The sequence below is a fragment of the Myodes glareolus genome, chromosome 6 (assembly GCF_982192425.1).
Source record: "Myodes glareolus chromosome 6, mMyoGla1.1, whole genome shotgun sequence".
In the NCBI taxonomy this organism is placed as follows: Eukaryota; Metazoa; Chordata; class Mammalia; order Rodentia; family Cricetidae; genus Myodes; species Myodes glareolus.
In genome coordinates, this window is record NC_142031.1 from 4,466,139 (window position 1) to 4,479,953 (window position 13,815).

The 13,815-nt window shown below is 57.9% G+C and overlaps 2 protein-coding genes across 4 annotated transcripts in view; both read right to left on the reverse strand.

Moving 5' to 3' along the window:
- Positions 1–311: 311 nt before the first annotated feature.
- Gpr153 (G protein-coupled receptor 153) lies at positions 312–10,759 on the reverse strand. Of its 2 annotated transcripts, none has more exons than XM_085690158.2 (6): positions 10,546–10,759; positions 6,598–7,008; positions 5,888–6,317; positions 3,849–4,041; positions 3,259–3,443; positions 312–2,846 (listed from the first exon to the last, which is right to left on the reverse strand). In XM_085690158.2, exons 2-6 carry the CDS (start codon positions 6,951–6,953, stop codon positions 2,115–2,117), a joined length of 1,896 nt encoding a protein of 631 aa, XP_085546284.2. In that variant the 5' UTR covers positions 6,954–7,008; positions 10,546–10,759; the 3' UTR covers positions 312–2,114. The 2 variants fall into 2 exon arrangements, with proteins under 2 accessions (XP_085546284.2, XP_085546285.2); XM_085690159.2 differs by having other exon boundaries at positions 312–2,777; positions 10,546–10,758.
- A 2,297-nt stretch (positions 10,760–13,056) lies between these two features.
- Acot7 (acyl-CoA thioesterase 7) overlaps positions 13,057–13,815 on the reverse strand; it is an 88,037-nt gene continuing 87,278 nt past the window's right edge. For both annotated transcript variants that reach the window (XM_048416072.3, XM_048416066.3), the window contains exon 9: positions 13,057–13,425. In XM_048416072.3, coding sequence (XP_048272029.1) covers positions 13,327–13,425 — 99 coding nt within the window. In that variant the 3' untranslated portion in view covers positions 13,057–13,326. The remainder of the gene's footprint in view (positions 13,426–13,815) is intronic.

Sequence of the window (13,815 nt, forward strand, 5' to 3'; positions counted from 1 at the left end):
TGAGAGCCAGGTCTCCAAGCCAGTCCTAGAGGTACTGAGACAACCTCACAGTGGCGACCAAAGCCTGGCCCCACGCACAGATGCCAGGTTGCCAACCGTGTCAGAGGGCCTTTCTCTGACTGGTGGGCTTTGGGCCCACCCACTGCTTCCTACAGTTATGGGCCCAGGTCTGTCTCACTGGCCAGGACTGCAGCACCTGGCTTGGACAAATGGCAAGTCCAAGGGTCTAGATGTCAGGATCTAGACGGAGAGAGGTTTGGGGAGTAGCTGGTTAGGGCTATAAAGGTTTCCGTGAACCAACCTCAGCAGGCTGTGTGCAAACCATGAGGACATTTTTTATTGGGTCCTGTACAGAAGAGAAAAGCTGTTTTTCAAAAATCTACAAAGGAATCCCTGACTCGGGGCTGGGCGGTGGTATACAGTTAGCGTTCTTACCGGTAACCCGTGGCCGAGGTCCTTACAGGCGTCAGCAAACAGGGAGGCTGAACAAGGACTGGAGAAGAGTCCTAGTGCCTAGGGTGTTCTGCTTGGGGTTTGCCCTTAAAGTTTTGTAAAAAGTAGAAGAGACATGGGGGGACCACGTCCCCATTACAAGTATTGCCATTGAATACAAAACAGAGTGAAAACCGAAGGTGATAAATTGACGATTTGAGGCCGGTGAGGCAGACAGTGGCTAGCTGATGACCCCTGCCCCCACCCACATGACATCAGTCCCTAAAGGCACAGCAGCAAATGGGCCAGAGGAAGCTTCTCTCACGTCCAGAGATGGATAGACAGCAGTCCCCTGCTTTGCTCATTTGGGGTGGCTTATCTTTCGCTGACCCCATACCCAGGGACTACAGGGACCTCTGAGGCCTAGGATAGGACAGTCACCCACCCCTATCCCCAGCTGGAGTGGGAACTCTGCCTGGAGAGGGAGAGGAGATGGGCCTGGCCATTGGGCAGTGAAAAGGGGGCATAGGCTGCTCTGTGCTGGCCGTAAGACCAATTCCAGGTCCCAGCACAGAGACTCTGCCTGACATGGTGGTGCTGCCCCATCCCCAGCTCACAGCCTGGGTGTTTCCTGGGAAGACCTACGTCCCTGGCACAGCCCGGAGGGAGGTCTATCCAGGAGAGCAAAGCCCTTCTTTGTGGCGGAGGAGGGGTAGAGGACACCCTTTGTGGGGCCTTTGCCTGTGTGGGTGGGAGGCGAAGCTGGAGATGGGCACCAAGACAGGGATGCCCACTTCCATTGCTTCAGCTCTCTGCACCAGGTACCCACAGCCTTCACAGCAGGATACAGAAGTGGCCGACATAGTGGGAGACAGGCAATACGGTGGAGTCTTGAGCACGGGGACACTAGTGGGGGCCAAGGTGGCTGTTGCACCCATGGTGTTGTGCTTTAGCTAAGGTGAGTTTCCAAGAGGGCAAGGGTCATTGAGACGGGGAGGCCTCAGATCGGGGGTCACGTGCTGAAGGCTAACCCTCACAAAGGGCCCTAGACTACCTCTCGCATCTGGTCCATTCAAGTACGAGGGCACATAGACCGGGATTATTCTTCAAACAGCCCTGAGAGATGTATCATGGTCATCCACTCATCAGAGAAGGGAAACTGAGGCAGGTCACAGGGAAGCCTGCTCAGTAGAACTCGTTTGGGATCTGAAGACCCCTGTGCTTACAGAAGCTCTACAGGCCATACCCTTGAGGGGAGGCAGTGCCAGTAAAGATGAATGTGGTCCTATAGCTTCTGGCTTAAGTTTCTCCGAGAAGAGACTGTCCTTTCTCATGGTGGACAGGCCTCAGGGTCCCCTATATTCCCCAGTCTAGCCTCAGAAGGCTGGGGAAGGTGTACCAAATGTGCAGATGCCACTCACTTCAAAGGCACAGTCTGTCCATTCCTGGGAGGTGCTGTGCTCAGCAGCAGATCTGTGTCCTATGCAGCCATCAAGGGTGGCCATCATCCCTCCTGGCGATATCAGAAGGAAGGAACCACAAGAGGGACGCAGAGACCACCATCCAATCACTCCCAGGGTGGGCGGCACTTGTCTGCGCGCCTAACATACGCCACGCTGTGGCATCTTTGGTGCCGCACCTCTCCTATCTGCATGGTGTTTCTGGAGAGGCCCGGGAAGGCCCTAGGACGCAGAGCCCAGTGAGTCCGAGTGCAGCGTGACGTAGCCCGAGGACTCGGAAGGCGAGCTCAGAAAGCTGCTGGTGCTGCCGCCGCCCGCCACGTGCAAGCCTCCGGGCTCGCCCCAGGACGCGCTCAGGCCGGTCTGCAGGGGCCCCGCATGCGCGCGCGAGGCCCGGCGTCCATGGCTGCGTTGCGCACGGCCGCCAGGAGGCGTCGGGACCTCACAAGGCTCTGTGCAGTAGGAAGCTGCCGGGAAGGGCCGCGCTGGGGCGGGCAGACGACGCAGGGCCTGGGGCTCGCGCTCGAAGGCGGTCAGCGCTAAGGCATCGGGCAGTAACGAGACCGAGGCGGAGCGGGCGCCGGGCCCGGGGCGGCGACGCGGGCTGCCGGGAGGCGAGTCGTGGGTGCGACGCGGGCCGCCATCCACGGACGAGGGCTGCAGGGACAGCAGGCTCTCGGCCGAACGACGGCGCGGGCGAAATGGGGGTGCGTCCTCAGCGAAAGCCAGCAGGCTCCCGCGCCGTCGGTCGGGCCCCGCGGGCAGCATTAAGTGTGCCAGGGCTGCCAGGTCCTCGCCGGAGCTCCAGCGCGGCAGGAAAGTGGGCAGCGGGACGGCGGCCCAGACGTCGGCGTCATCGTGGGAGAACCGCCGTGTGGGTGGGACCTGCGAGCACCCGGCCGGGCTGAAACGGGGCTGCCCTCCTGGAAACCCGCACTGATGCCTCCCCGCGCCCTGCAGAGCAGTGTGTGGGTCAGGGACTAGGACCCCCCTGGATCGGGGCTTTGAGATTTGGGGCACGTGACAACCTCTCTGAAACTCGGTGTTGACTGAAACTTGGATCGGTTGGGAAGTCTCATGGGAAGGTCCACAGACACCAATGGATCCCTCTTCCAGGGCACGGGGATGGGCCCACCCACACAGACTGTGACCTCGAGGTAAAAACCAGAGGCTGACAGCCATCCACTGCCACTGATCTCTGCGTGCGTGCGTGGTGCATGCATGCATAGGTGCATACAAGCAAGAGAGGGAGAGAGAACGAGAGCAAGAGCGAGAGCGAGAGAGAGAGAGAGAGAGAGAGAGAGAGAGAGAGAGAGAGAGACTCACAGACTTACTTACGAGGCCCCTCTGTTTGCCTCAACCTTACCTGCAGATACTGCATCCGATCCTCCTGCAGGGGCTGCAGAGGGTAGAGCTGGGGTAAGCCTCCCTCCAAGGCAGAGAGCTCGTACTTGGCCATCCTGTCCAAGGCCACGAAGTCACCTCCATAGCTGTAGTCAAGGGAGCGCTCCAATACTAGGTCGGGGGAGATGCTCCCATCTAAGCTGGTCTCTGCAGGACAGGACAGAAGCATAGCACCACGAAAACATGGGAGCAACAGGAAGGTTTTTAGGGATCCCCATAATGAAGGGACTTGTTTGCCAGAAGGGCAGGCAAGGGTTCAGAGTTCAGATCCCAGCTACAGAACACTTTAGCTTTGAGTCTGAAGGCTGAAGGCTGACATATTGAGCTACTTTGCTCCTCTGAGATTTGGGGTGCGAACTCCATGGGACTAAACACCCCACAGGCTGAGAGCTCCTGGCACACAGACTATTGCTACAGGAATATCTGATGGTGGCGAACATGGTCACCTAAGTGCCATGCAGTGGGAATATACCAAATGACTATTTCATCTGACACCCAGTGATCTCACCCAAGTGCCGCCCTCCCCGGAGGCCACTCCGAGGCCATCCTTACCATTGTCGGAGTCCTCATCATTGGCCATCAGGGCCATGCACTTCTCCCAGACTGCCTTGAGGTCTGCCCGGTAGCGGTCACAGGTCCAGAGGAACACCGGGAGCAGCAAGGCCTGGGCCACAGAGCACCACAGGACACACAGCACCATCCAGGGCGCCGAGGCGTCAGCCCGCAGGCTGCTGAAGCTCACCACCTGTGGGCACAGGGCTAGGCCTGACCTACAGGGCCCTCCCTACAACATCCCTCCTAGGCACAGCTGCACCACCGGCATGGCAGAACCCATAACCCACTGCCCAGAGGAAAAGGACTAGGTGGTGACTGCAGGAAACTCAGCCCCGAAGGCAGGGTCCCGTGCCCATCCTGAGTATAGCTCAGCTGTGCATAGCACCCCTCAGTGTGCTGGGCAGCAGCCTCACGGGTGCCCATGGGATGATGTGACATGGGTTACTGCCGCCTGCCTGCTAAGGCACAGGCCAGGAAAAACAGGCCTCAAGCCTGTGTCTGTTCCTGCCGTATCTTCCTGGCCAATGGCCTCCTTAGCCCTGGTCCTCCAAGCTCAAACTCCAGAGGAGACCCAGCAGTCAAAGGGCTCTTCCCAGGGTCCCCTCGTCAGCTTGGGAAGTGTTTAACGACGCTGCCACAAAGCAAAATCAGGCACAGCGTGTCTGTTCTGAGATCTGTGTAATCCTTGGAAAGCTGCTGAATTTCTCGGGGGCTCTGTTTCCTCATCTGTGAAATGGGCTAAAAACACCCACACTACAGAAGGTGAGGTAAGGATTCTTTTTAAAATAGATAGATAGATAGATAGATAGATAGATAGATAGATAGATAGATAGATAGATTCACTCCCCACCCCAGACAGGGTTTCTCTGTAGGTTTGGCACCTGTCCTGGAACTCACTTTGTAGACCAGGCTGGCCTCGAACTTACAGAGATCCGCCTACCTCTGTCTCCCTAGTGCTGGGATTAAAGGCATGTGCCGCCACTGCCCAGTTAGTTTCACTTTTAAAAGCATTTATTTGTGTTTTGCCTGAACGTGTGTGCACCACGGACGTGCCTACGGGGAGTTGTAAACTGCCATGTGGGTACTGGGAACAAAACCCAGGTCCTCTGCAGGAACAGCCATACTCTTAACTACCGAACATCTCTCCAGAACTGTTGACAATGCTTGTGACGAGCAGCGGGGCTCCACCGATGGTATCCACTTCCCAGCTCCAGACAGGCTGGGGTGGTCCACTCTGTCTTTATAGTGCTTCGTGCTGCTCAGAGCGGTTTCTTAGCTCTTACCATTGACATAAAGGCCCCGCTGTAGATGAGGACCCTAGAGTGGGAGGGTGAACGGCCTGTTGGGGGCAGGGTGTCAGAGACAGCCAGGGATGCAGCCCAAGAGGCCCTTGATTCCGAAGCTGCCCCGGATCTGGGTCTTCTCTGGGACCGTGTCCCACAGCGACTCAAGGCTGTGTGGGCAGGCCGGCTCTGGTCTGGCTCTTGTCTCTCCCAGACCTTTAGGGGCCGGAGAAAGACAGGAGCTGTTTACTGTGTGTAAACCTCAATCTTGAGCCAGCCTAGTCCAAGCTGTCCCGCAAACTGCAGGCAGTCCCGTTGGACCGTGGCTAGTGAGGCCTTCATCCAGGGGGCCTTTAATTTACCTTCTCCAGTCCTTACAACGAAGTGCAACTTCAGAGAAGGTATTAGGGGCCTGCCCTACGCCAATTCAACGTCCCCTACCTACTGGCCACATCCTGGGACCTGGGCAGGGAAATTCAGTTGCATTGCTTCTCATGAAAAGGGCCTTGGGGGAGGGGAGAAAGTACCTCTGCAGTGTGACAAAAAGACCCTACCTAGTCAGCTGACAAGGGCTCAAGTCTCATCACTTCTACCTGACTTTAGGCAAATCTTCTACCTCTCTGAACTCTGCTTCCCAAATCTGTAAAATGGGAGCGATAATTCACAGCTCGGAAATCAGGCTTGAGGATTCAGCCACCTGATGCCCAGTCCCTAGGCTGTCCTAGAAGCTCCCTACCCAACAGCCTCACCCACCAGCACAGGGAAGCCCATGAGGCAGTCATAGATGACCACGATGGTGGCCACCAGGCCCGTAATCTGCAGCGAGGTTTTGGCAGGCTCCGAGCCGTCAATGGAGGAGCGACGCTTGCCCTGCGTATCCTCCACCACGATGGTGGGCACAGTGAAGGCGCGGCGGTCTGCCCGGTGCCCCACCTGCGTGGTCAGCGTCTGGAAGAGGGCAATGGCTGTGCAGACCACGCCCATGGCCACGCTGCCACCCACCAGTAGCAAGAAGCAGACGCCGAAGCCAAGGCCGATCTCAGCCACGATGAAGCGGCAGCCGTGGGTGTAGAAGCGCTCACTGGTGTCGTGCCAGCCAACGGCAGGAAGGGCCGAAAGGATAAAGGACACCATCCAGATGCCCATGACTGTGTGCACCGCCTGCTTCTTGGCATTGCTCAGCCTGGCACGGGGCAGGGCAGGATAGAGAAACCTGGCGTTACTCACCAAGGGACCACAGAGGGCCCTGACAAACCTTCCCCACTGACAGTACAGTCTCCACCCAGCCAGCACTGCAGGACCTTGTTCCTCACTGGACAGCCAGTCGTGCACCTGTCCCTCTCGTCAGGCATTTGTGTGCCATGACACTCCTGTTCAGTTATGAGCACCCCTACTGTATGCCCCCCGCAGTCCTGGACCTTCTCACCCACCCTGGCACAGCACACCCAGACATCTGTGCTCACCGGTAGTTGACTGGCCAGCGGACCATCCACATGCGGTGGTAGGCGATGGAGGTGACGGAGAAGCAGGTGGCTAGAGTGAGGGTGTAGAAGGTGGACACGAAGACCTTACAGAGGCCCTCGTTCCACTCGTAGTCGGGACGCTGCCTCCGTAGCTGCACCACGGCGTAGGTGGCAATGGGCACCGCCACGTTGAGCATGTGGGTGGCTGCCAGTGTGCACAGCAGGAACTCCAGAGGCTTCCACTTCCTCTGCTTGGCACCCACACTGAGGATGCCCCAGGCGTTGGCTAGCAGCGACAGGCCTCCACACGCCAGCCAGCCTACCGCACTGCCAGGAAGTCGCCGCTCATCACTCATGGTGCAGACGGGAGCTGGCGAGCGGCTGAGGCATCCTCCTCCTCCTCACAAGCAGCTGGGGAGGGAACAATGAACACTCAGTGAGATATCAGACAACCGCACCGGAGCTCCCAGAGGAGAGGCGAGGAGTCCTTATGTGCCATTACCTGTATGGCCCTGGCTTACACCAGGCTACTGTCCCAGAAGAAACTCCTAAGTTACTGGGCAGGAGGCTCAAAGGGCAGTATACAGGGGTGCCGAGTAAGTGCACATTCCCTCATTTCCACTGAGTTTTCTTTCTTTTTAAGATTTATGTAATGCACGTTGTGTGTACCTGAATGTTTAGTGTTTGCACTATATGCATGCAGTACCTGCAGAGTCCAGCAGAGGGCACCAGATCCCCTGGAACGGGAGTTACCAGCGGTTGTAAGCCACTGAATGAGGTTGCTGGGAACTGAACCCAGGTCCTCTGGAAGTACAAGTGTTTTTCATCACTGAGCCATCTCTCCATCCTCAGTCTGGGGTTTTAAGGGACAATGTCTCACTATGCAACCCTGGAGAGCCTGGAACTTGCTGTGTAGACCAGGTAATATTGTCTCACAGCGAGCCCTCTCACCATCCATACACAGACATCCCAGGCACTTTGACCATTTACCCAGCTCCCCCCCCCATACCTCTGTTTGCCTTCTCTGAACCCCCAGGTAACCTGTGAGGTAGACACGAGCTGGCCACCATTCTCACACCCACCCTGAGAGTGGGTAGACCATCTCTCATAGTGGGCCTCTGCACAAACCCTGGCACAGCGAGAGACTATGACCAGAACTATATCACAGGCTGTAGGGACAGGGGGACCAGGGCCCCCTCCTGAGGAGCGTCATGCTGGTTCTGTCAGGAAGCTAAGGGAGTAGATAGCAGACAGCACATCTAAAAGCCTAGGGCCCAGGTATCACCCGGCGGGTGCTGTGAGGGGGACAGAAGTGTGCTGGGAGCCGGGGCCCACTCCCAGAGGGAGTTGTAGGGGACAGCAGAGTTCTGGGAGCCGGGGCCCACTCCCAGAGGGAGCTGTGAGGTAGCAGTTAGCACCAGGTCCTCGACCTGGATCTTACCCAGAGGGTGCTATGGACTAGTGTTGACCTGGAGTCTTCAGCTGGGAGTGACATATGATCCTGGGCAGGAGGTGAACATGTGGGGGAGGCGCCATACACTACTAGAAGGCTGATTGACAGGCCCCTCCTGTCCCTCCCTCATCTAGCCTGTGCTCTCTGTGTGGAGTAGGCAGCATGCAGAGGGTCTCCATGCTAGGTGAAGGCTCCCTGCAGCCCTATTAGCTGCTCTACTCAGGACCTAGCACACAGTCAGCCTCACACGGTGCCTCCAGCTGGGGACAGAGGGACAATCGCAGCCTTAGCCATGCTTCCCAGCTCTCAGGCAGGGAAAACCAAACTGTCCTGGCCAACAGAGCAGACATTCTCTGCAGGTCTTATCTACAGTTTCTTTTCTTTAAAAAAAAAATAATTTTGAGACAAATTCACTCAATGTAGCCTTGGCTGTACTGGGGTTTGCTCTGTAGACCAGGCTGGCCTTAAACGTCCAGAGATTCACCTGCCTCTGCCTCCCCAGTGCGGGATTAAAGGCGTGCGCCACACCCAGCCCTTGTCTACACAGTTCTTTAAGCCTGGTGTGGACTCTTCGTTTGCTTTTGTGTGTCTGCCCCAGGCCTGCCTAGACTCTAAGCCAGAGGAAGGGTGTACCGCTGCCTGCTGCAGGCCAGGCAATTTCTGCCCAAACATTAGGTCGATGCTTGCAGAGACTAGGGGGGCGGCAGGGTGGCCCTATCCGACTGAACCACACAGCATCTGGGTCTAGCCAGCCTTCTCAGCTGCAGACCGGAGTCCACAACAGTGAGAGAGGAAGAGCTTTGTGGACTAGACTCAGGAAGCGGGAGTCCAGCCCCAGCTCCCTGCTTGTTACTTGATACCACCCCTGCACCTTCATTGTCTAATCCAAAAATGAGACGTGACAGTGCCTTTCTTGAAGAGAGTTGGTGCACTCTGCCAGGCAAAGTACTTAGATTGGAGCCCAAGGCAGTGAGCTGTCAGTAAACACTTCCCTAGGCCAAAGGGAAGCATGGAGTAGAGCCAATCCTGAGGCCCTCACCTGGGCTTCAATTCAGTGGTCTATAGGACAGAGGGGGTACCGGTGGGTGAGGGAGGCACATTTCTCGGGAGTCTTTAATGGGTGGTACTGCTGCCATCCTCATGACAGAAAGGCATTTCGATGGAGGCAGAGAGATAGATCACCTGCCAACATCTTTATGAAATCGAGCCAGGATTCAAACTGCGTGCATCAGACACCAACGTCATGGTCTCCAAGCCCTTCTAAAAAAGTCCCCTACAAGGTACTTTACTGTTCCTAGAAGCAAGGTCTGTCTGAGCTGCTTGTCCCTGAAGGATAGATCCTAACTTTGGCAACAAGGCTGCCTCCAAGCTGAGGGCAGCTGAGAGCAATGGGCCAGGGCAGGCCATATTTGACCCCAGGAATCCTGGAGGCTGTATTCTGGTAGGGGAGAGATGTTCTGGAGTGTTGGGGAGGGGGACAGATATTAGATCCTCTTAAGCGAAGAGCCGGTGGGGACGCACTGTTGATGGATGCCCACAGCAGCAGTCACTGGGGGCCAGACCCCTCTGGGCCCCACCGCGATTTGGCGACTCTAGCCAGCAAAGCTCCTTCTGCAACGGATTCCAAGCGTCTCCAACATTTCCAGGAGGATGCTTCCCACCTCCGTACCTGGAACCCCCTCAAATCGCCCTCCCCAAGGCAGGCCACAAGGCAGGTGAGACCATCCAGAGACCCTCCCAGGCCTTGAAGCCTCCTCCCTCCGCAGGGTCTGCGGGCAGGGCCATGCCGTGACGTCACGACCCCGGGCCAATGAGGCCGCTCAGCCCCGGGGCTGTATTGCGCAACAAAGAGAACCCAGAACTTGAAAGGATTCCCCGGGTTCGGGCTGCGCCCACCGGTCTCCGAAAAGCCTACGCTTGGTGATGTCTCCTCCCAGCTGGCCTCTGGTCTGCCTAAAGGTCTCCAAAGGCCCAGATGGACGGCGGCCCAGGGCACAGAGGGCAGCGCACGCCTCTTGACACCCCACTTATAGGTTTAGGTCTCCCGGGGTTCGGTTGGTATTTTTACCCGCCCCTAAAAGGCGCAGCCCTGCCGACCTGGCTCTTATAGATTTTCCAGTTTCCAGCCCCGAGGGCGCGTCCAAGCGACGGCCTGGGGAGCCAGCTTAGGGGTGGGACTGTATCTCAAACCCGCACCCTCAGTTTGCGTTGGGCATAGGGGCCTGAGACCCACAAAGTAGCCACGCCTGCCCGCTGCCAGCAGCCAAGGACTGCGCTGCCAGCCCTGAAGGCGGGGAGCCGAGGAAGAGGCTGGCTCGGAGAAGTTACCCTGAAGGTCCCCAAGTTGTTGGTGGTGGGGCGATCTGGCCCTAAAGGCTGTCAACGGCCATTCCGACGAACCCCGCGTCCCACCAGGTGCTCGCAGCCCCTTCTTGTCCCGTCCTCCCGTCCGGATTTCCCCTTCGGTGCCCCTGGGCCGGGGCGGCGACGCTCACCCAGCATTCGGGCGCCCGAGGCTCTAGCTCGCTGCTCCCGCCTCCGGCTCCGGCTGCAGTTCCAGCGCCCCGGCACTGAGACCCCGCCGCCAGGGGCTGCGGGGGTGGCAGGCGGAGGAGCAGCCTGCGGGCCGGGGCATCCTGGCGGTGGCTGCCGATGGTCAGAGCGCTGCGCTGCGCTCGGCCCCGCCGCCCTCCCTCCCTGGGCACCGCCTCCGCCGCGGCCGCTCTCGGCTCCCGCCGCTCCGCTGGTTGCGCTCAAGCGGCCGGGGGCGGGGGGCGGTCCACGGCGCATGCCTCTGCCGAGGCCTCCGCGCCGCCCCCTGGCCGCGCCCCGCCTTCCCGGCCGCGTCGCGCTGGCCCCCCACTCCCGGCAGCCACGTAGCCCAGCAGCCGCACTGAAGTCCCTTAGAGCGCACGACGGAACCCGCCCACGTTGGGGCCTCTTGGGACTGGGTCACTCGCGCTGCTGCCTCTAAACCGCCTGGAGTTGAAGGGCGGGCCTCACAGGCCAGAGAAAGGGGAGTTTGGAGGTGGAGAGAACACAGGACAGGGGCTATGGAGGGTAAGGGAGGAAGCCATGTCATATGTTAGCATCCTTGATAACGAGAGACAGAATTTGTGTTCCTGAGGACTAGTGACTTCTAGGAATCAGAGTAGCAGGGTTGGGCCAATCAAAGGTTCCAACTTACTACCAGTGCCTTGGGCGCTGCTGGGAACAGTGCAGGGACCTCGGGGCTGCAGGGTGACTGATCCTTTCCCGTGGACTCAGCCTTGTCCCCTCTGAGGCTTGGGCCAGCCAGGCTGATTAGCAGAAGCCAGGATCTGAAGCTTGGCTCTTCCTCCCCTCCTGGAACCCACCTTCGGTCAACACTTCTGGTGAGGCTTGTCACCCTTACACTGCCCAGCTCCTATGTGAGGGAAATGTCCTGTTCTCCATGGGAACTCTTCAGACCTCTCCAGTCAGAGCAGAGCTGACAGCCTGACCCCCATCCAAGTGACACAATGGGCACAAAACCTTCTGGGCCACTCAGGGTTGTGTGGGACCAGACCATCCTTTAGCCTCCCTGGGCCAGAGACCTGTGCCCACGGGAAGATGGGTACCAAGGACCAGACACACCTTAGTTGCAATCCAATAGATGCCTGGTGTCCTGCAAGCTACCCTCACTCAGTAGCTTACCTTCTGTACCTGGGAGCCAGGTGGGTTTTAGGGTCAGTCCTCAGAAGTCGAGATTTTTTTTTAATAGAGGGTTCACAGTAATATGCAGGGCCTGGAAAGGCTCTAGGTGTGCCCTCCAATACTCCCCAGGGTTTCTGGGAGTGGTCAGGGCTCCCATGCAGGCGACCCTGGTTATAAATAGATTGCCAGCAGAGGGCGGTTGTAATCAAGTGTAGCATTTTATTGGTGTGTCTGTGAAGAACATGCCCCAGGGAGCCCAAGGCCTAGGTCCTGCTTAGGATGCCATGGTGGGTCTGGGTTCACAGATCTTGCTAGTGTGCTTTCTGCTGGCCAGAGAGTGACCTCATCACTGCATCAAGGGTGTCCTTGTGGCATAGGCTGGAGACCTGAAGGTTGTCTGGGGATCTGCAGGACAGCAGAGTTGATGTGGCTGTACATGGGAGAGCTGGTCCTCTCCCCTACTTCCAGGCAGGAAGTAACCCCGTCTTCTGGGACCCAGGCCGAGACAGATTCCGAAGCTGAAGCTCTTGGCTGGTGTTTCTGCACATCTGGAGTCGGGTTCTTCCTCCAGGGGCCTCAGGGAGTTGTATGATAGGCTGCAGCTGTTGGCAGGACACTTTGCCTTCCCCCGTGTGGTGGGACAGATGTTGGGGCTTCAGGGATAAACCCAGGCACCACCTCTGGCTGTTTGGTGGGCAGGGGGTGGAGTCCTGGCCCCTGGAGAGGCCTTGGTGGCTATTTGTGTACCCCCCCCCCCACACCTAAGACAGCAGGGTCACAAGCTCCATAGCACACATCAACTGCTATACACAGCACTACAGATGTATGTGCACAGAACCCCACAGCACATATGCACACAGTAAAACAGACCTGCACATGTGCCCCACGACACACACACACCGCTGCCTGCAGTTACACAGCCACTCCCTGACTCCATTGACACCCCGCCTCCCAGACCCTCATCCACACAAGCCTCTCCAAGTAGCCCCCGCCTGAGTAGCTGGGAGTCTTCCAGCAGATGTGGCATCTGGACCTTCTTTCCAGGGGATCAGACCAGGCAGTGCAGAGTCTCCACACCCATCGTCTGCTTAGGCCCTTAAGCACAGAGACGGGCAAGAGCCCTTGTTGAGGGGATGCACACAAGACTCAGGCAGCCTAGGGGCAGTGGGGTCCCAGGGTTCCCACTAGAACGCAAGGCCCCATGTGTACCTCTCTGAGATTCCAGAGCTGGTGCTGGGAGGAAGGCAGTGAGCCCCCAGGAATGGAGGGCTGAGGCCACGCACAGGAGGCTGACCCCCCACCTCAGACAAATGACCACCAGGCATCATGGGTCCAGCCAGACAGCAGCTTTATTAGTGGTGCTGGTTTCTTCACAGACCATTCAGTGTGCTCTGGTGTCCATGGTGGCCTTGGGGACAACACTGGGGAGCAGTTACTGGAGGGATATAAATAAAGCTTTGTGCACAGGTAACACTGCCACACAACACCACACAACACCAGCTCTCAATGGAAATTGGGGTTTGGCCATGGGGACTACTTCTATGTGACTGCACATGGGGCTGTTGCCACAGTGTGCTGACCCCAGGGCAGGAGGAAGACTCCTAGGGCTGCGGTTCTGTGTGGCCCTGTCGCTTCGCCTTCATTTGCAGATAGCGGCCTTTGCCTTCTTCAAAGCGCTTCTTCTCGTCCTCGGTCTCAGGCTGTGGCATAACAAAAGAGGGCACGTTAGACGCCAGAGAGCTGGGGGTGTCTGCACTGTCCCCGGAGGGCACGTTAAGACACCAGAGAGCTGGGGATGTCTGCACTGTCCCTGGAGGGCACGTTAGATGCCAGAGACCTGGGGGTGTCTGCACTGTCCCCGGAGGGCACGCTAGATGCCAGAGACCTGGGGGTGTCTGCACTGTCCCCGGAGGGCACGCTAGATGCCAGAGACCTGGGGGTGTCTGTATTGTCCCTGGAGGGTGCTAAGGACCTCTGCCAAGGGATTTCAAGGTGCCAGGCACTAGTATCCTGCACACCTTCCTTAGCACGTGGAGTTCCCAATCCCAGGGAACAGCAGGGTTAGAAATTCTGTGTCATGAAGGAAAAAG

What these genes read in the sequence shown, in the direction of transcription:
- Gpr153 (XM_085690158.2), bottom strand. Translation starts at nt 6,953, where the DNA reads ATGAGTGATGAGCGGCGACTTCCTGGCAGTGCGGTAGGCTGGCTGGCG. An exon ending in TCATGGGCTTCCCTGTGCTG is followed by an intron (nt 4,042 to 5,887) that starts GTGGGTGAGGCT and finishes CTGTGCCCACAG; the next exon opens with GTGGTGAGCTTCAGCAGCCT. An exon ending in TGATGAGGACTCCGACAATG is followed by an intron (nt 3,444 to 3,848) that starts GTAAGGATGGCC and finishes CCTGTCCTGCAG; the next exon opens with AGACCAGCTTAGATGGGAGC.